Source organism: Musca vetustissima, unplaced genomic scaffold, assembly GCF_032173495.1.
Source record: "Musca vetustissima isolate MV318-11 ecotype Yass unplaced genomic scaffold, APGP_CSIRO_Mvet_v1 utg63975, whole genome shotgun sequence".
Classification (NCBI taxonomy): domain Eukaryota; kingdom Metazoa; phylum Arthropoda; class Insecta; order Diptera; family Muscidae; genus Musca; species Musca vetustissima.
The window spans coordinates 138,438-159,937 of NW_026878484.1; the positions used below are offsets into that span (position 1 = coordinate 138,438).

The following is a 21,500-nucleotide window of genomic DNA, read 5'->3' on the forward strand; positions in this document are numbered from 1 at the left end:
ACTGAAAAAAGTAAACAGACAACATTTAGTAAGATTTAGCAAATAAACAGCCGATTCAAGAAAACATTTGATTTGCGCCAAAATAAATAACAAACAAAGGATGAACACAATTATTTGTATTGCATTTAATATTAAAAATAAAATGAATAATAACAGAAAAATCGATCTGGTATGTTCCCCGGGAACATTTAAGCTCCCTGCATCAATACATTGCCCTCTATCTGGAACTTGCCTAAAAATATATAAGGAATTAGTTTCTAATTTAATGAAACTTTGCATTACTTACGAATTTTCTTCCATTTTCTGTAATTAACTTCAAATTGAACATTGCATATTAAAAAAAAATGTTTTAAATAATTTTTGTGTTTGGTCAGAAAACAGACAGAGCTATTATCTACACACATCATCGCCGATAGACAATCGGATAATATTAACATATTATTTTTGCTCCCTTCGGCAATATTTATGGCTTCTAGGATACCTGCAACTTCAGCGGTTAAAATCGAGCAATAATTGGATACTATTTTTGATGTCAGAACTTTACCAATATTATTTACTACGGCATATGCAGTATTATCGTCGTTTTTTGAAGCATCGGTAAAAAGTGTTCCCAAGCTGTGGTACTGCGCGATAAGTTGTTTGAAATTTTTTATGTAAATTTCATTTGGTGTACTCTCTTTTTTATACAAAGATAGAGACATGTCACAAGACTCTTTCGAGTTATTGATTTTTACACGAAATTTTCGATCAGATAGGAAGCTCTCGATATGATTTAATATCAGCCCCAAGATGTAAAAGAATCCAAGATGACATGCATATCGATACGATCAAAAGCCTTTTCAAAGTCAATTGCAAGTATCGATGTGTGGTTTCGGACAGAAAGTGCTTTAGTGACGTAATAGTCCAAATATGATCACTGCCATATAGTCCGTCTATTGTCTTACTGGATGCGAAAGGCATTAGTGAAGTAGAGCAGCAGGCAATATCTATGCTTGTAAGAGTGTTAAATGTGGAAAGATGAGTGGGATTGTCATCATTTAATATATACATGTTATGGGCATTTAATGCGTTTACTACAATAACCCCTCTAGAGTTATTTTTGATGGAACTCCATAGTAATACTGTGATGTATTCAAATAAAGCGGTTATGTCGTTTGTGGTGAAGATTTCATTAGGATCAATATATAGTGATATTATTGTTATTTTAATGTGTAAAGTAACCCCAATTACGATGTTCAGAATTTTCGAAGAATTGGTGTGGAATGTGGTTCCTGTGTGTACGCAGTATAAGAATTTGGAGCTATTACTTGGGATTGGAACGGGATATGAGTATCTTGAAGCGAAATAAAATGTGGTGATTGGTCATGCATCAACAACTGTAGATTAATGTAATTATTAATTAAACCTTTTATATTCCATTGTAGTATATTGAAATTACTCCTTGGGTTGGGAATAAATAAAAGGAATAGGAGTGTTGAGTGTAGAAAAACTATTCTGACATTACTAATTCCTCAAGATCGTCGATTCTTTAGATACATTTTTTGAAAATATATCTTCGTATGCTTTGTTAGCATTTTTTATTGACTCCAGTTTGGAGTTAAATTTATTGAGTAATTGTTCTGAGTTTATTGTTGTTTCTTTGTGATGGTTTTTGTTCATGTATTGGTTGTATAATTTTTACTTGTGCTAGGTTTCTCTGAACTACCCAGTAGTTCGAGTAACTGGTTATGAACTAGATATTTAACTAATTACCTGTAACTACCACTAGTTACCACATCATGCCCTAGACTGGTGAATTTAACATGGGTATGCCATTGGGGAAGTCAATTGTCTTCCAGTAACCAGTCATTTTGGTAGACTATATTCCTAGTTACCAATATATAGTAAAGTAGCTATTATAACAGTTTGGAAATTTGAAAATATAACACATATTCGGAATATTATTTTTTTATTTCAAATTTATGCTGTACAATGTTTATATTATATTATATATTATTTTCGCATCTGTCCTCGAAATATTGAAGCATCTGAAATAAAAAGGTGCAAATTATAACTAAAGATATGGGTCTCTTATGTAGAAGCTTTTCTACACTATATATTTGTAGAATATTTACCTATTCATCTTTAATTGTTTGTCCAATCTGTTGGATGCTTCTGAATTGGTATCTTTCGAAAATCAGTAAGACAATTGTTTGTGTGTAATTATGTTATTTATTTTTTATGTTGCAATACCAAAACTTACTTAATATTCATCTTATGTATTTTCTCGACTTTTTGAAATTGGTATATCGTGAATATCTTGTAATATCGTTTATCGTGAATATATATTACTCATATTTTGGTATTAAACATACATTTTTATTAAACTTTTGCTTTCACAATTACGAAAATTATAAAAAGTCTGAAAAAAATGACAATTGTTTTTTTCTGTTTTTTTTGTCGATTCATTACTTTTTGCATTACCAGTAACTATAGAATTAGAAAATTTTTTCAATCAACAATGAAGTCAATAGTCTATTTTGTGTGCCACTTTTGGTTATAAAGTAACTAGAGAACATAGTAACTAGCTATACAACAATACAAATGCAGACAATTGCTATTCATTGAACAACTGGGTAGCTTGCAGGGTAGTATGTATTGGGGATTTTATTAGTTTTGTTGGTGTTGTGTGGATGGTGTTGTTGATTTGCGAATCAACATTAGAGACATTTTGTGTGTTGTTTTGTTTACCGTTACGTGTTATTCTCTTTTTTCCTTTTTTTCAATTGCATCGGAGAGGCTTTCAATTGGAATTTCTGTTGGAACAGTTTTAGGCGTATTAATCCATGCTTCTTTGAACGAGCATTTATTAGAGTTTTTGTTTTTGAGTACCATTTTTCTTTGTTGAAATTCTGGACATTGTTTGTTGGTGGCACTATGTTGGTGATTGCAGTTTTAATGTGTTAGAGATATATTCCTTAACCTTGCAATTTATGATTCCAATAACAGTTTTGGGTAGTTCGTACATATTGAAACTTAGTATGTGGGATGGGAGTGTTAAATATAGTACCATCCCTAAAATTTGTTATTTTTTGACAGTCGACAACGCCTTGTGATTTCATTCCATTTACTATGTCTTTTGAGGAAAGATCGGTCAGTAGATGACAGTGTACAAAACATTTGACAATACATAATGTGGGATGATAACTGCATTCAATAGAACAAATTCCAGCAAGGTATTTAGTTTTTAAAAAACGGTTTACATGAGCTTCATTTTTTTTATCAAAAACATAAGGTTGCCGTCATGGGTGAAGATTGTTTTGAGAGTAGGTTCCGCAGAAATTCCTTGGATTGCTTTTGATAACAGAAATATGTTGAACGATTTTAGAGTTTTTTCATTGTTTTTACTTTTCGTTACAACGTATTTGGGGCATGATTGAATTTTGTTTTTATGTTGATGCAAGAGCGGGAAATCTATAGAGTTTCCCAAAGCCAATGTTCCGGTCCTCTGTTTTTCCTTTTGGGATTTAGCACCGCCATCTGGATCCAAATCGTTTAATAATTGCCCCCAGAGAAGGATGACATTTTGAGCGGAGATAATGAATATCAGAGAGAAATATTTAAAAAAGTGCTGAGTAAAAAAGTAGTATGTTCACGGGTGTTGAGAGTAAACTGGTCGATATTTAGTATTCTGGTCATTTCATGCATTTCAGGATAGTAATTGGTGGCAATTTTTATTTGACCGGACCATCGTTAATGGTGTCATCGTTGATCTAATCAATATCATCCGGATCCACAACTTGTAGTGGGAGATAGTAATTTTTTAGTCATGTTTGTATGCCTTAAAGAGGCAACAAACGTCATCGTCGCGCGGTCTCTTCATTTTCACAATTTATTTATTTATTTTTTTTTTTTTTTTTGCTAAATTAAAAGATTACTAATCGCACGTTGTTAGCGTTTTTGTATGAATTACCTCTACATATTGTAGTGACTTAATTAGAAGAAAGACCTGGAAACAATAGAATTACACATTTGCAAGATTTTCATTCATGTTTTTGAATTTTATTCTGAAAATTCAAAAATATTTCATTTTGAAAATAAATTAAATTTATTAATATTTCGTATATTTTGTTTGCGATAATACAAACATACAATAACAATTTTCTATGTGGTTGTTGTTGAATTGTATTTGTTGTAGCTTTGCAGTTTCCTTTCGAAAGTAACCATTTTTATATTATCTTATGACACTTAATTTCTAGATAATTCACGCTCATCTCAAAAATCCAAGGAACACAAAAAAGAAGAAGATTTCGAGGAATCCCACATTACAGAAAAACCCGAGACTAAAGAGAAGCCTGAAGAATTAAATTCTGAAAATAAAAAGGATACAAATATCGACATAATTAACACATCAGAAGCTTCTTCGTCCAATGTAATGAAACGTAATTTCTCAGATTTAGATGAAGAAGAATGTGAGGACGCTGATGAAGTGAAGAAGAAGAAACGGAAAGAGACTGAAGTTTTAAAAGACATAAAACAAACAGGAAATCAACGTATTCCAAATAGAGTGGACAAATCATTTAAACAAAATAACTCAAAAACTAGTTCGGCAATAAATAAAAACAGCAATACAAATGATAAAGATGATATATTAAAAAATAAACCACAAGATTCGGAATTCGACGATGATGATTCAAAAAGCGATTCCCTTTGTAGTGGAGGTTTGAAAGTACCACCATTAAAAATTGTTATTCCCCAACAAAACTGCGCGATTGACTCTGATTGTAATGGTTCTCGTACGGGAAAGTTGAATACGACGAGAAACCCAGCATTACCATACGTTGTAGCATCTAACACTGACTCGAATGACCGAGACGTTTCAACAACCAACACAAGCCCTCGAGATAGTCCAATAAAGCTTAACCATACATGTGCTAGTGGCGATGAAAAAAATTCTAAGCTAAATGAAGAAAAAAACTTGAGGGTTTTGAGAAGTGCGCACAGAGTGGGATTATCGGCTACGGATAGAAATTCAAATAATTCTTCGCCACAAATTCCAAGTAATTCACCTTCCCCGGCATCATCAAACGCTAATGATATAGTGGACAACAAAACCATTCAATATTCCAATAACAATGGAAGTCCAATACATCAAAATATTTCCTTTGACCATGATAATATATTAAACCTACCGAGTCCATCTACTTCATCTACTTCATCATCTAAAGAAGCTTCTGCAAGTAATGTTGAATTACACCCCAGAAAGCGAAAAATAAGGTCAAAAACAGAAGAAGTAAAGACAAACACAGGGAATAACGAGATTGTTTTATGTTCGGATACACATCCACATGATTTACCGTTTACTAATTGTTTTCAAATGTATATGAATATACGCAGACAAATAGAAAAAAAGTGGAAAAATGCATTTCTTGTCAAACCAAGGCCGCCGCAGGGGTTTAACGAATATTTGTTAAATACAAAAAATTATATGCTTCAATCGAAGCAAAACGTCGAATCACCAGATTTGCCAAGAAATATATCTTCTCAAATGAAAGACATATATTTAATTCAGCAAAAGGATCGCTTGGAATTATACTATCGACATATCGTGGAAAGAGAAAAATTGTGCTTAAATGTAGAACAAGAAATCCTGAGAATCCACACGAAAGCAGCTAGAAATATGGCATGTCAATTGTTACCCTTCTCCGCTTGTTCATATATGAAGGATGACGAAGTTTACAATATGCTAACACATGACCAAGAGGACAAAGAAAAAAATGCACGTTACAGATACAACGGCAGATTACTACTAAGTTGGCTGCAAGATGTTGACGACAAATGGGAAAAAATTAAGGTAATATTTGTTTTTATTATACTGTAGTTTATTTTATTGTTCTAGTTGCAAATGATATTCATGAAGGGAATAGTATATACAGTATATCAATAATGAGTTTAAACATTAAATAAATAAACGACTTATTTTTAATTTGTTAGTAATAAACATAAATAGTTCTTTATTAAATGTATCTTTTTGATTTTTTTTTATAATTTCGTACATATGTACAGAGATAAAATGCATAAGAAATAGAAATTTCGGTTACAAATTATAACAATAAATGTTAAGTTTATATATACAAGTAGTCTCATGCAGTCATATGTTTCCAATTTTTTCATAAATTTGCTTTTGACAACATTCAGGTTTCAAAAATTTAAACGAAAATATCTTCCTTCGAAATGTACGCAAATCTTGTTTCCAGTGGCAAAATCGATTTCTTAAATGAGACTACCTTGTATAGTTATGCCAGGGGTATAATAGTAATAAAATTGAACACACATTTTTATAGAAGCCACGTTACACCGCACTATAATTTAATTTAAAATGTGGCTTTTTGTCTCTGATGAACCCAAAGTTCATAGCACTATTGGTCAGGAACCCGATTCTTTTTGGCAAATTTTTAACATTGTGGTTCATGGTTTACAAATGACATGAGGTCAAGGTCAAAATTTTTTATTTTTGTGAATATAACTTATATTTCAAGAATGTTATACAGTCGAACACGGTTATAACGAACTCAATGGGACCAGCTAATTTAGTTCAATAAAAACTCAGTAGGAAAACTTTTCAAGCTCATATAACTATGTAATAAATAGTGGCAGTAAATATGTTGTGACGTTGTTTGAAACCTTTAAGTCATCCTGTGCTCACTTTTTTACATGCGGAGAACATGCAGTAATGTTAGAACATTGAGTAGTGTTAGACGTTCGTTCGTTGTTGAAGAGCGTTCATTTTAAAAACTCAAAAAAAAAAAAACAACGTTCACGAGCGCTTATAAAAATAACAACAAAACAAAAAGATCATAAAAATGTAAACACTCAAACCGAATGAATGAGAGTGCAGCAGAAAGTGTTTTTGTTATTCCACACATGTCCAACTATTATTGTGTTCACAAACGTTTATTGTTGTTTTGAGAGCTCGTAAGCATTTGCGATCATTCGTTGTCATTGGTGAGCGATTGCCAGAAATGTACTTTGCTGTTGTGTACACCATGTACGTCAACGATTGCTGTTGCGCTGTCGGGTTCGTTTGTAATGTGTGTGCAAACGGTTTTTTGCTGAAGAATTTGTCGTATTAAAATAAAACCGCAAAATGAGCTCAACGAAAAACTTTGGCGGACCCATCGTTATAATATAACATCGACCAAATATTCTGTTGGTTTTTTTGTGTGCTGCTTTTGATGGGTATTTCTTTTTTGTCGAATTGTTTCGTGACAAGTTCAATTTCTTTTATTTGTTAATTGACCTTCCCACACTAGTGAAAAGACGCTTAATGCTCAGATCTGTTTTCATTATTTAACTCTTGCGTGGTCGAATTGAATCTGAGTTTTTATTAGGTAAAATTAAATTTAATGTACCGTCCCGTAGTACTCGAAACTACATACACCTTTAATTAACCATAGCAAAATCTAATTATGAATTAAGTAAACCTTTTCGATCTTTATGTGAAGATTACAACAAATTATATGAGGGTTGTCCTCTCAACGTCCTCGAACGGATTGGCGTGACTGACGGTATTAAATGCCTTTAATAGATCCAGCGCCACCATAACTGTCCTGTTACACGGCCCGTTCTGGTTAGTCCTTCTGTTATATGCGTGGAAATGGCGTTCAAAGCTGTTGTTGTACTGTGCTGCAGTTGTGATGATGACCCGGAAATTCCTTTCTGCTACCCGAGCATGAGTTCTCTGAACCGACGATTGGTGAAATTTCTGAAATCTTGCCAATTGGCTTTCCCATGATTAAGGAAAGTACAGCGTTCAGAAGTTATGAAGTCGGGTGGTCTGCTGATGGATACGATAATATGGAGGTGATCTGACCCCAATGAAATGACGTGTTGCCAAGCCACGTCATTGGTCAGACTCAATGGAAATGTCTGGTGAGCTTTGGCATTCTCTCTTTATCCTGGAGGGTATGCACTTATTCACCGTGCAAAATGTTGAGTTATCAATTTGGCTATCGGCCAGCGCTATGCCCCTCTGGTCATTACCTAGGGTGTAATGACATAATTCATTATGTGCATTGAAATCCCCCAGCACCAGACGGTTATTGCCTTCCAAAAGATGACTAATGTCTGGCATGTAACGGGTGACACAACTATTTAACGGCGACAAAAGTGAGATCGGCCTGTATGACTCACCTATGCTGGCATCCTTGTCAGTAGCGGGACCACTCTGCCCATTTTCCAAGCATAGGGAACTATTAGGGTGGCTAACGACAAGTTGAGGACTTTAGTCAAGTAATCTACTCCTAGCACATTAAGCTGCTTTAACATAACTCTGGAGATTTCATCTGGACCAAGCGCCATAGATGCATTATAACATATTTTAATGATTGCAAATTCGATTTAAGAACAGATATATTATTTTAACATTTATAAATAAAATATTATAAAAATATAAATTTGTTCAAATCAGTCATTTTTGAATTACTATTTTTAAAAAATTTACAATTTGCCTTTCTAGCAATGTGGGCCTTTCCATATTTGAAAATATTACAGATTTGACCCACTGTGTCAGCTGTCGGGAGCTTTGTGGTTTGGGCCATATACTTTCCTGAAGCTCTAACCTATTCCTAATATCCCCAGTGGGCAACTGTATTAAAAATGTTCGTGTTTCAAATCAGTAAACAAGTATCTCAAAAAACACGTATCTCCAAAACGATCGAAAGTTTCTTAAAACGAATAGTTGTCACTTGAATTCGAATCAGTGTTTCTGTAACAAAAACTTATCGTTCGATACATGCCATTATGTTCAACAAATCTGAGTCGAATGAGAAATCTGTTTGCCTGAGATTTTCCGAAAAATTCGAAAAACGAACATCGGTTGAAACCAGCGCCTTTTTGACCACCCATAGCGTGGAATTGCGGCCTGAATTGGTACCCAATTTGATGTCTCATCTGAATTTAAAATGATGATATTGTTCGCATACCTTGCACTATAATTATGGAGGGTATATAAAATATGTTATTTGGATTTTGAACCTTCCCTATAATATATCATAGGATGCTTAGTATTGAATGGGGGATGTATCGGTCTACGTTTTGGAGTAGCGCACATATAACGTCAACGTCAAATATTTAGAAGGTCCTGGCCTGATTTTTTTCTAATTGAAGTAAATATAATTTGACATTTCAGAGTTTCAGGGAGTTTGTAAGAATGCAAAGATTGAATGAAATCGGTTATTTCATTCGAGAATTGTCGTGCGCGCCAAACACACGGACGAACATTTGTAAATTGACTACAAATTCAAAAACATAAAAGTATAAAAAGATATGACTATTGATACGTCGACAAATTCCAATAGATGGATTTTCCTCTGTTGTTATGATATCAAAACAACCCAGTAGAAAGTGTCTTGCAGACAACATCAACGAATCGTGTAAGACAATGGCAATTCCTTGAAGACATTTTGCAGACAGCAATGTGAAATCGTTGACGAAATTTTCACGCAAGTGTCGCAATATTCATGCAAGACAACTTGGGCGACAAGTAAGTGATATTGTCGTCGATGACAACTTCGGCGAATAAACTCCTTACTTTTCGTTAACGACGGATTCACTTCCTGTCGTTTACATATCCGTTGATGACTGTATACCTATTGTCATCAATCTTGTCTTCAACCATACCCCATTTAAAATTCAAATAAAAATATATATACATATTTTTATAGCATGAAATTTATTAAATTACAAAAACATCATTGTATTTACATAATAATAATATAATAATACATAATATAAAAAGCACATTTCCTGAGAAGTATGCGTAATGATTTTCCCCATTTGAACAACATCTGTAATGAAACATCAAAATTAAAATTCATTGAAATATGAATTTAACCAATTGCCATTTATCTACACCATCCTAAAAGTAAAACAATGCATTTAAATAATGATATAAACAATTATATATTCAGTTAAAATTACCTATTTTAACCAAGAAACACGTCTTCTTTATCCTAAATTTTCTAGGGGAGAGGGGGCACATTTTGAACGGGGGCACCTTTTGAACGGGGGCACCTTTGAACAGTGCTCATAAAATCTTGGTTTACATTTTTTCCGACCCGCTACCACATTTTTGTATATGGCAAACCCCCCATAAACCACTTTGGCTAGCTTTTTTGTCGATTTTCTGAAAATTTCAAATGGGATAATAAGACTACGAAATTAACTGTATTTTTCACCATATTAATTTTTGTTTTTATGTCATTTTATGTCTTAATAAATTTTGATCTGATTTTTTTAATTTTCGAAAATTTTTGTATATATCTTTTAATAAACAATTAGAGTTGCGCTATTTTTAATTTTGTAACAAGCGTACTTTTTGTTCACAAAATGTACGAATTGACATAAACGTACCAAAACAAAAATTAGATTTTTTATTATTCGTGAATACATTTACGCTTAAATTATAATATATATTATTTATGCAAATAACTGGTATAAGTATTGGCCAATATTTCTCGATAATTATGATTTATTATCATTTGAAGTTAAATTTTAGGTACCTTTTCGTACTTTTTTGTTCCTACCTGTGGTAATATTTTCCAACTCAATTCACAATTTACCAATGAGAGAGAGAGAAACTCTCAAGAAACTAATAAGTGTAAAACTCCGCTTGTTTTGAGCATTCGCGATAATTCGGGAACGTTTGTTTTCATTCGTGAGAGAATGTCGGAAAGAATTTCAACCACCAAACGAAACGAACGATCGTTGTTGTGTGCTCTCACTCGTTTGTTTTGTGTGTGCGAGCATTATTTGGCGCATGCTCGTTTGGTAATGAATTTATCGCCATAAATTCATTCATAAAATGAGCACAAAACGAAAAGAATGTATTTTGAATAATTCCCTCGCAAATGATAAATAATACGATTCTTTTCGTTTGTGCTCTTTCTGCGAATGAATTTATCACGATAAATTCTTTACCCAACGAGCATTAGCCAAAAAGAATGTTCGCACACTCATTACAAAAGAATGAGAGCACACAATAACGATCGTTCGTTGCGGTGGTGGTTGAAATCATTTCTGACATTCATTCGCCAATGGCAATGAATGTTCGCGAATGCACATTGTGTTTACTTATTGTCGGTATTTTTATTTTTGTTCTGATACGCAGTAAAATGGGCAAAGTGATAAATATAGATAAAAACGCTTGTTTCATATAATAAAGACACAAAAATTTCGATATGCCTTTTGTGTCAAAAGGAACTTAAAGAAAACCTATTAGGAAATATTAAAAGGCAATACGAGTCCATGCATAACCACAATGTTAATTTAATTAGTGAATGTTAATTTAATTAGTGAATGTTAATTTAATTAGTGAATGTTAATTTAATTAGTGAAAAATCTAACCAATCGTCGTTCTAACCAGTTTAGTGCAAAATTAAATGAAAACTATGGGAAAATCTGCCAATTAAAGAAAAGGGTTTGTTTAATCAAGCCAAGTGTCCGTAGAAAGAGCATTTAGTGCACTTTCCACAATTGTTACCAAGCAGCGCTCAAGATTAAGCAGTACCACAGTTAATAATTCATTAATTGTTAAGTTGAATAACAATATAATGGAAAAAGTTAATATCTCATAAGGAATTTAAGAAAAATTAAATGTTAATGTCTTTTTATATACTAGTTTTTATGGCTTGAAGTCATTTTTATTTATTTGTTATCCATATTCTACTTTGAATTACACTTTTTTATCAATATCTTTATGTTTTGTAATACTTGAAGTAAAAAGATTTTTTAATAACATTTATATAAACACGTGATGTGTCCATTTTCTCTTGTTGCCTGTTGTTTTTCATTGGGCTTTGGCGATTGTAAAGAGAAAAAGTAATAATTATGGTCCCATCTAACGAGCAATAAAATGCAAGCAATAAAAAAAATCATTTTTGTAAACAGCATCATAAGACTATTCCAAATATAAACAAAATAACCCATCATAAAATATGTACAGATTTGCAACATAAAAGAAAGGGGTTTTGATTGCACACATGTTGAAGAACTCTTTCATACATAAACTTTCATTCATTATTTTGCTGTGTTTGTTTACACATTTTTTATGACCCTTCTGTTTATTGCTGCACTCGCGAATTATTCTTATTTGAGATTTTCAAAGAAATGCTCGCGAATGAATGAATCGACGACGCTTGCAACGAAGTTTTATCGTTTGTGAATTTTTCGTGCAATGCGAACATTCGCGAGAGATTGCATATGTTTGTTCATTCAGTGTAACTTTATCATTCGCGATAAATTGAAAAACATTCAAATTCTCGCCGTGAGCACAATATATCCCTTTCTTACCCGAAGACATCAATAATGTTTCTGATGTACTTGTAGAAGAATTGAAATAGGAGTCACATGTTAAGTTTGTTACCCGTTTAAGTTATGTTCTAAAGAGATAACAAAGCAACACTAAACCAACAAAAATTAATTATAACAAAACAACACTAAACCAATAAAAATTAATTATAACACCCATACAATTGTTTAAACTAGCTTCTTTTAAAAATTGTCAGATCTTACAATTGAACAAGCTGGGTCTGAAAGGGATATCTTTTACGTTCACATCACAAAATCTGGACGTCCAATTTTGATTACCTCTTCGAGACAACACGTTCGGAAACTTTCCGGCTATTGCCATTGTTTCGTTGCTTCTGTGCACATAGCGTCGTGTTGCTAAATATTTTTATTTTTTTTTATAATTATTCCAAATTTATTAAATATTATAAAAACATTTACAATGTGGCCCGCGCCAAAATTGACATAATTGGGCCAGTTGGCAACAAAGGAATTAAACCATTAAAATATCAAATAATGTTAAAATTACTAATATTTAAATATGAGAAAAAAAAATTAAATATAGCAAAGTGTCAGAGAAGCATTCCCAAATTAGATAACAGATAATCTTTTAAACGACTCTTAAAAATGGATAATGTATTACTATGTTTTATAAACACAGGAAATTTATTAAATTCAACACTGCCCGCATATTCAATGCGTTGTCTAGTAACTTCTAGTCTACATCTTGGAATTTTTAAATTTGACGAGTTTCTGGTATTAAAGACGTTTGTATTTTCATTGAACGTTATTGCTCTATTACCTATATTGTTGACTGATTTGTACACATATACTAGTAAATGTTTCCTATATAAGCCTCGAATGGGCAATATGTTTTTTCCGTAATCTTTATACAACGACATTGTGTTGTACCGATTTGGCAAATTATAGACACAGCGCAAAGCTTTATTTTGCAATTTCTGTAAAGATGTTAATTCACTTGTTACTTTATGCGCGTACACAATGACCAAATGTTCAAGGCGAGAATGAATTAACGCTTTGTAAATCAAAAGTCTTGTATCCACATTCAATTTCCTCCTTAGTTTAAATAAAACTCCAATGGCACTAGCAATTTTCCGTTTAATATAATGAATGTGGTCATTCCACTTCAAATTGCTCTTCATTTGTATACCTAAGTATTTAATTTCATTTGCCTCCTGCACAAGACTACCCTCAAGAAAAAATTTCAAAGTCATGATTCATCTGAGGAAACGTATACGTTGTCCAGGCGAATACAAGCCAACTCCTGCAATAAAAAGAATTACTTATCTGTTGATCACACAATCTATAACTGTTCCAACCTGATTTTCTTTCAATTGTTTCTGTAATGTTTCACATGGTTGGCAACATTGCACATCGATCGAATTCAAGTAGAAACAACGCACTTTGACAGTAATTCGAATCTTATGTATGTTTTTGACCAATTCTTTAATTTTATTAAAATAATGAATTAAATAATAAAATAAATAAAAATATATCACAGAACTGGTGTTTAGGTTATTGCAATTGAGTACTGAAACATAGTATTGTCTTTGTCTTCTTTCGTGTTTATTGATCTGTCAATTCGTTGTTGTATTCTTAGGCTTTCTTTTATTTTGGTTTTTAGCTTTGTCGAAGATTCTGACATTCTTGAAATCAGCTGTGTGACCAGTTTCTTAATGTGCTGTGAGAGTGCTGTTTTTCCGTCCCTTTGTGCTTTATTTTCTTTAGAAGGTTTCTTGAAGTATACAATTTCATACTTCTTCCTAAAAGTAAAACATCCTAAAAGTAAAACAATGCATTTAAATAATGATATAAACAATTATATATTCAGTTAAAATTACCTATTTTAACCAAGAAACACGTCTTCTTTATCCTAAATTTTCTAGGGGAGAGGGGGCACCTTTTGAACGGGGGCACCTTTGAACAGTGCTCATAAAATCTTGGTTTACATTTTTTCCGACCCGCTACCACATTTTTGTATATGGCAAACCCCCCATAAACCACTTTGGCTGGCTTTTTTGTCGACAACTTGTACTAGGGTGACCATGTTTTCGCAGTGTAATTGTAAACTTTTTTTCTTTTGGTTGTAAGGGCGCATTAAGAAAGTTTTCTTTCGTTAAACAAATATTTGCATTCCAATAATCATACAAAAAATGTTATTATACATTTCCGTAAAATGCCACGGGTGGGGCACTGTTGTGTATTATATTTGAAATTAAGCACGCGTTGAATAAGATTATACTATATTAATTATTTATTAAGGATGGTAGTAAGCTTTGATGAAGTTGTACAGTAGAAGTATTCTATGCAAGTGTAACTATGCAAACAGACATTGGTTACAAGTAACAGTAATGTAAAATTTAACGAATACAATTACGAATATGTTAACATAGATACAAAGCAATTAGAAATATAATTCTATAACATAGAATGAAGTTGCCATGTGGAAGTAATTACGACACTACAGTCTCCCAGGCTAAAAACGGACATGGTCCAAAAGATGGCTTGGAGGTCTTCGTACTCGGCTTGATCTTCTTAGCGGTGTAGACGATTGCGAAGCATGACAAATGAGGCATCTGGTTCGTTATTAGTATTTGTGACCTGATGTTCAATTCGGATTTCGTCGAAATTGCGTTTTGGCTTTGGTGGTAACTCGGCGAACGTAACCGTCTTCTTTTCCTCTTCAACACCAGATTTATAAAGTTGATTAATATGGCGTTTCAGCTCGTAGCCATTGTCTAGCTTAATTTTGTAATGCAGTTTACCAAATTTTGCCTTTACGGTTCCAAATTTCCAAATATTCTTATTTTTCTCGTACCAGCGCACCTGTACCCTCTCTCCTAGGCTTAATTGACGTACCTTTCCAGGAGGTGAATCACCTGTTGATTTTTTCCATGGACGAATAGCATCAAGTTGAATTCGTAGATCTCGACCCAGATAAAGTTGAGATGGGCTTTTACCCTCGGCCAGAGGCGTTGCCCTATACCGAAAAACAATTTGTTGGACTTTCTCAAATATGGTTGACTCGTCATCTTCCATCGCTTTTAATTTGTATTTCAATGTTTGCACGTATCTCTCTGCAAGTCCATTGGTAGCAGGATGGCCTGGAGCTATAAATTTTTGAATGATGCCGTTTTGAAGACAATACTCATGAAAACTTTTGCTTTGAAATATTGATGCATTGTCTGACACAAGAATGTGTGGAAGACCATGTGTAGCAAAAATGTTTTGAAGCAACGTGATGGTCGTTTCTGTTGTTGGCGCTTCTCTGATGACCCTTACTTCTGGCCATTTGGACTTTGCATCCACCAATACAAAAAAGAAATGGTTTTGGAAAGGCCCTGCATAGTCAATATGCACTCGTTGGAAGTTTTCACTTGGCTCTTCCCATTGGTGTGTGACGACTTTTGTAGGGCTTTTCTTGACATTGGCACAATTTCGACAAGATCGTACTTATTTTTCGATATCTGCGTCGATGCCTTTCCAAAAACAAAATTTCCTCGCCAACTGCTTCATTTTTACAATACCAACGTGTGTATGATGCAATTCGTTGAGTATATTCGAACGTAGATTTGCTGGAATAACGACGCGATCACCCCGGAATATCACTCCGTCCTGCAGGGAAAGACTTGGGTCCAAGTTTTTTCCGCTCAGGAGGTCATTCTTCAACTTAGACAGTTCAGGGTCCCGTTCAGTCTCATAAGCTATTGTTACGGCTGTAACCGATGCCGAAGATATTTGATTGATCGTTTGATCTTGGATATTTTTCACTTCTTCATCCAGAAAGTGATTGAATGTTGTGCTGTTTTCTATGGGAGCTCGAGATAAACAGTCTGCATTTACATTATTTTCACCTTTGCGATGTTCAACTTTGTAATTAAAATTTTGAAGAAATGATGCGTATCTAAGCAGTCTTGCTGACGTCATAGCTGGAGTTTTGGCGTTCTGGTGAAATATTCTTGATAGTGGACGGTTGTCCGTTATTAAGGTAAAATGTCTTCCATACAAATATGTGTAGAATTTGTCGACAGCGAAGATTATAGCCAATGCCTCACGGTCTAACTGACTATAATTTCGTTCAGCCTTGGTTAAAGCTCTGGATATGAAAGCTACGGGACGCTCTACTCCCTTTATAACGTGAGACAAAACAGCAGCTATGCCTGTCGGACTGGCATCACAAGCTAGCACTACAGGTAAAGCTTCGTTGAAAGGAGTCAATACCCTATCAGCAACGATTTCGTTCTTGAGGTTTTCAAAAGCGTTTTCACACTTCGACGTCCATTCGAATTTCCTACCTTCTTCTAGAAGTTGTCGCAATGGATATGTTAGGGTTGATGCGTCAGGAATAAATTTGGAATAATAGGTTATCATTCCAAGAAACCTTCGTAGATCGTTGATGTTTTGAGGTCTGGGTAGCTTGACTATCGCTTCGATCTTGCTCTGGCATTTTGAAATTTTGTTGTAGCCGACAACATAGCCTAAATATTGAATTTCAGGTTTGAAAAATTCACACTTGCCTTTATTTAGGTGCAAATTGTTTTGCTTTAGCCTTTCCAGGCACTTGATGAGACGATCTTCACATTCACTCAATGTAGCGCCATGGATGATGATGTCGTCGAAATAGGAAATGGTCCCTTGTAGACCCTGTAGAATTTGATCCAAAATTCGGTTGAATTCGCTTGGCGCTGTTCTGATCCCAAAGGACAACCGATTCATGCGGTACACCCCTCTGTGCGTTGAAATCGCTTGAATATTTTGGCTATCTTTTTTTTTCATCTTCATCCACTTTTACATGAAGATACGCCTTGTAGAGATCCATTCTGCAGAAATATCTTGAATTCTTTAGGGTGTTGAAAATTTCGTCGATCCTCTTTATTGGGTAGTGTGCTGGTTCCAATTGAGGGTTGACACCAATCTTGTAGTCGACACATAACCTCACATTCCCATCAGGCTTCGGAATAACCACCAGTGGTGACCCCCAGTTGCTGGTGTTCACTTTGGAGATTATGCCCCCTTCCTCAAGAGTGTCCAACTCACGCTCCACTTTTTCTCTTAGTGCAAATGGCACTATTCGTTCTCGAACGAATACAGGTTTGGCATTTTCGAGTAATTTGAGGCAGCACACAACATCAGGAATACAACCTACCTCTTGTTTGAAAATGTCCGCGAAGTTCCTGTGGATTTCCTCGACAGAATTCACCTTGTAATTCGAATTTTCATTGTCCATAGCACGTTCCAGGTCGACATCGTTGAGGTTGATTTTAAGGTGACGTATCCAAACTCGTCCCAAAAGCGCAGAATGTTTGGAGGAAACAATATACATTTCTTCTTTTGAAGATTTGTTTTGATATTTGACATTGACGTCCACGACTCCCATTGGCACAAACACATCGCCGGTATACGAACGAAAAGCAATGTTCGTTTTCCTTATAGGATTATTTAATTTCAATTTCTCGAAGTCACTTTGCGGTATTAATGTGTACCCGGCACCAGAATCCACTTCGAATAATTGTTTTCTTCCTTCAATTAATAAATTTGCAAAAAATTTTTGTGTATCTATTGTTGACACTTCTTTATTTCTTTGGTAGATATCGATAACTTGATTGATACCAAAGAAATCATCGGTGTGGCATGTTTGACGTCTGTCAGAGGCATGTGTATCGATCGCATTGTTGAAATTATCGATTGTGTTTGTATACATACTGGGTTTCGATTTATTTTTAAGTTTATGTTGTATGCATACCTGTTGAACATGACCGATTTTACCACATAATCGACATTTCAGCGAATTTTTGCTGATTCTGCAATCGTTCGATAAGTGGTTAGATCGGCCACATCGTATGCACATACCTTCCAACCCCAATTCAGCGTAATCGATTTTTGGCCCCGATTTTGAAGCGCGGGGGCGGCTTTGACTTCTGGATCGATTTTTGCTTCTTCGATGTTGTTGAATTTGATGAACGTCGGCAGAGGTTGAAGTCGATGAATGTTGAGCAATTACTTTGCTGTTGAATTTCGCAGCTTCCAGAGTTGTTGCTTTTTCGACGATTTGTGTAAATGATGCGTCGGGGGTCTGTAGTAGTTGTTCACGTATGTGAGCATCTCGCAGACCCCTGATGAACTGAGAACGCAGGAAAATCTCTGCCACAGATTTCTTACACTCACACTCAAACTTACAGGCAGTTGATCGTTGTTGTAGCACAGCAACAAACTCGGAGATGTTTTGGTTTTCGTTTTGAATTTCGCACAGAAATTTATGCTGCTCAACCAAAACATTTTTTTTCGGGCAAAAATGCGTTTCTAGTAGTTGAAGTATCTCCTCATAGTTCAACTCACTAACAGTTCTAGGTGCCGCCAACGTATTGAGGGTTGAATAGACGGGAGATCCGATGTATTGCAACAAAAGCTTTGCACAGGTCGCTTTGTCGGCAAATACCCCTTTTAATTGCAAATGCAACTCCAGTCGTTCCTTATATATGTTGAAGTTTTCTGTTTTAGGATCGAATACCTCGAAATTGGTAATGGTGTTAACACTTGTCGATGTTGAAGTTGAAGATGGCTGTTGATTTTTCATAGCCGTCGCCATTGTATTTATGGCATCTAATAATTGCGCTAACTGTGTTGCGTCCATTTTTTTTTTTTTTGGTTATAAAATTGAATTTGGTTATAAAATTGAATTAATTTTTTTGCATAGAAATCTTATTCACACTTGAATTAGATTGAGTTTATACTCGTCGCCAATTCTTTGTTGTGTATTATATTTGAAATTAAGCACGCGTTGAATAAGATTATACTATATTAATTATTTATTAAGGATGGTAGTAAGCTTTGATGAAGTTGTACAGTAGAAGTATTCTATGCAAGTGTAACTATGCAAACAGACATTGGTTACAAGTAACAGTAATGTAAAATTTAACGAATACAATTACGAATATGTTAACATAGATACAAAGCAATTAGAAATATAATTCTATAACATAGAATGAAGTTGCCATGTGGAAGTAATTACGACACTACAGGGCACCATTGAGTTTTTAACTTTTGGCTTCGATTTCTGAAAATTTCAAATGGGATAATAAGACTACGAAATTAACTGTATTTTTCACCATATTAATTTTTGTTTTTATGTCATTTTATGTTTTAATAAATTTTGATCTGATTTTTTTAATTTTCGAAATAAATGCATTTCTGATATGTGTGAATAAAATACATTTATATTTTAACACAAACACTTAAAAAACCAAGCCGTTAAAAAATGTAAAGGTATATATAAATAATAATAATATAATAAAATAATTTTATGAGGCTTGAAAGAAAAAAGTGTTCAAAGGTGCCCCTCTCTCCCCTATATATATATTTTCAGAAAGAATTTTTTATGTTTCTGTCAATATTTCATAGTACGTTTGATTCAGACAATTTTTGTTTTGTTTTCATATTTCAAGAAGAACGACATTTTCGACGACATATCATGTGTTTTGTCAATGAAATTGTCACGCAAGAGAGTATTTTTTACTGGAAACATAGCAAACAATATTAAGCGTTATATCGCAAGCTTATAAAGTAAAAACATATATTTTGAGCGCAGATATCTGATTTTATTTACATTTTTACACACATTTTCACGTATTCAGAAACTATTTTGTCAAAATCCTTTTTTTTTTTTTTTTTTTTTTTGAGTCTTTACAGTTTCTATGACTTTGAAAAATTGTCTGAAAGGGATTAGTCTTTGCATTTCTATGACGTTGAAAAATTGTCTGAAAGGGATTTAGTCCAAAGAAACACGGGTCTGAAATCAATACTTCGCTGAGGCATTTTTTTGCCGCATGAATGTGTATATACCAGGGTGCGAAGAATGATTAAAATACGCTCTTTCTCACGAATGCTCACGCGCGAGAATTCGAATGTTTTCAATTGATCTGGAATGATAAAGTTATAATGAATGAACAAGCATTTGCAATCTCTCGCGAATGTTCGCATTGTACGAAACGATAAAATTTCGCTGCAAGCGTCGTCGATTCTCTCTCTCGCGAGCATTTGTTGCTGAAGAGCAATCTTTTGCGTGGTTTTATATTTGTCGGGAAACATGTGTTGGAAAACATTACCACAGGTAGGAACAAAAAAGTACGAAAAGGTACCTGAAATTCTACTTCAAATGATAATAAATCATAATTATCGATAAATATTGGCAAATATTTATACCAGTTATTTGCATAAATAATATATGTTATAATTTAAGCGTAAATGTATTCAAGAATAATAAAAAAATCTAATTTTTGTTTTGGTACGTTTATGTCAATTCGTACCTTTTGTGAACAAAAAGTACGCTTGTTACAAAATTAAAAATAGCGCAACTCTAATTACTCTCTCAAGAGAGAGAAACTCTCAACACCGATCCCGATCCCGACAAATATAAAACCACGCTTTGAAAAATTAAAAAAAAAGTAAACACACACAAACAACGAAAGAATGTGTGTGTGTGTGTTGTTATTGTTGGCGGGGTTTTACACTTATCGGGATTGGGATTGGTGTTGAGAGTTTTTTTCTCTCACATTAATAAATTGAAAGTAATTAGAGTTGCGCTATTTTTAATTTTGTAACAAGCGTACTTTTTGTTCACAAAATGTACGAATTGACATAAACGTACCAAAACAAAAATTAGATTTTTTATTATTCGTGAATACATTTACGCTTAAATTATAATATATATTATTTATGCAAATAACTGGTATAAGTATTGGCCAATATTTCTCGATAATTATGATTTATTATCATTTGAAGTTAAATTTTAGGTACCTTTTCGTACTTTTTTGTTCCTACCTGTGGTAATATTTTCCAACTCAATTCACAATTTACCAATGAGAGAGAGAGAAACTCTCAAGAAACTAATAAGTGTAAAACTCCGCTTGTTTTGAGCATTCGCGATAATTCGGGAACGTTTGTTTTCATTCGTGAGAGAATGTCGGAAAGTATTTCAACCACCAAACGAAACGAACGATCGTTGTTGTGTGCTCTCACTCGTTTGTTTTGTGTGTGCGAGCATTATTTGGCGCATGCTCGTTTGGTAATGAATTTATCGCCATAAATTCATTCATAAAATGAGCACAAAACGAAAAGAATGTATTTTGAATAATTCCCTCGCAAATGATAAATAA

At 33.9% G+C, this 21,500-nt stretch overlaps 1 protein-coding gene across 1 annotated transcript in view; it reads left to right on the forward strand.

Moving 5' to 3' along the window:
* LOC133323240 (uncharacterized) overlaps nt 1–21,500 on the forward strand; it is a 77,306-nt gene that overhangs the window by 35,292 nt on the left and 20,514 nt on the right. The window contains exon 5 of the mRNA XM_061532196.1: nt 4,239–5,833. Coding sequence (XP_061388180.1) covers nt 4,239–5,833 — 1,595 coding nt within the window. The remainder of the gene's footprint in view (nt 1–4,238; nt 5,834–21,500) is intronic.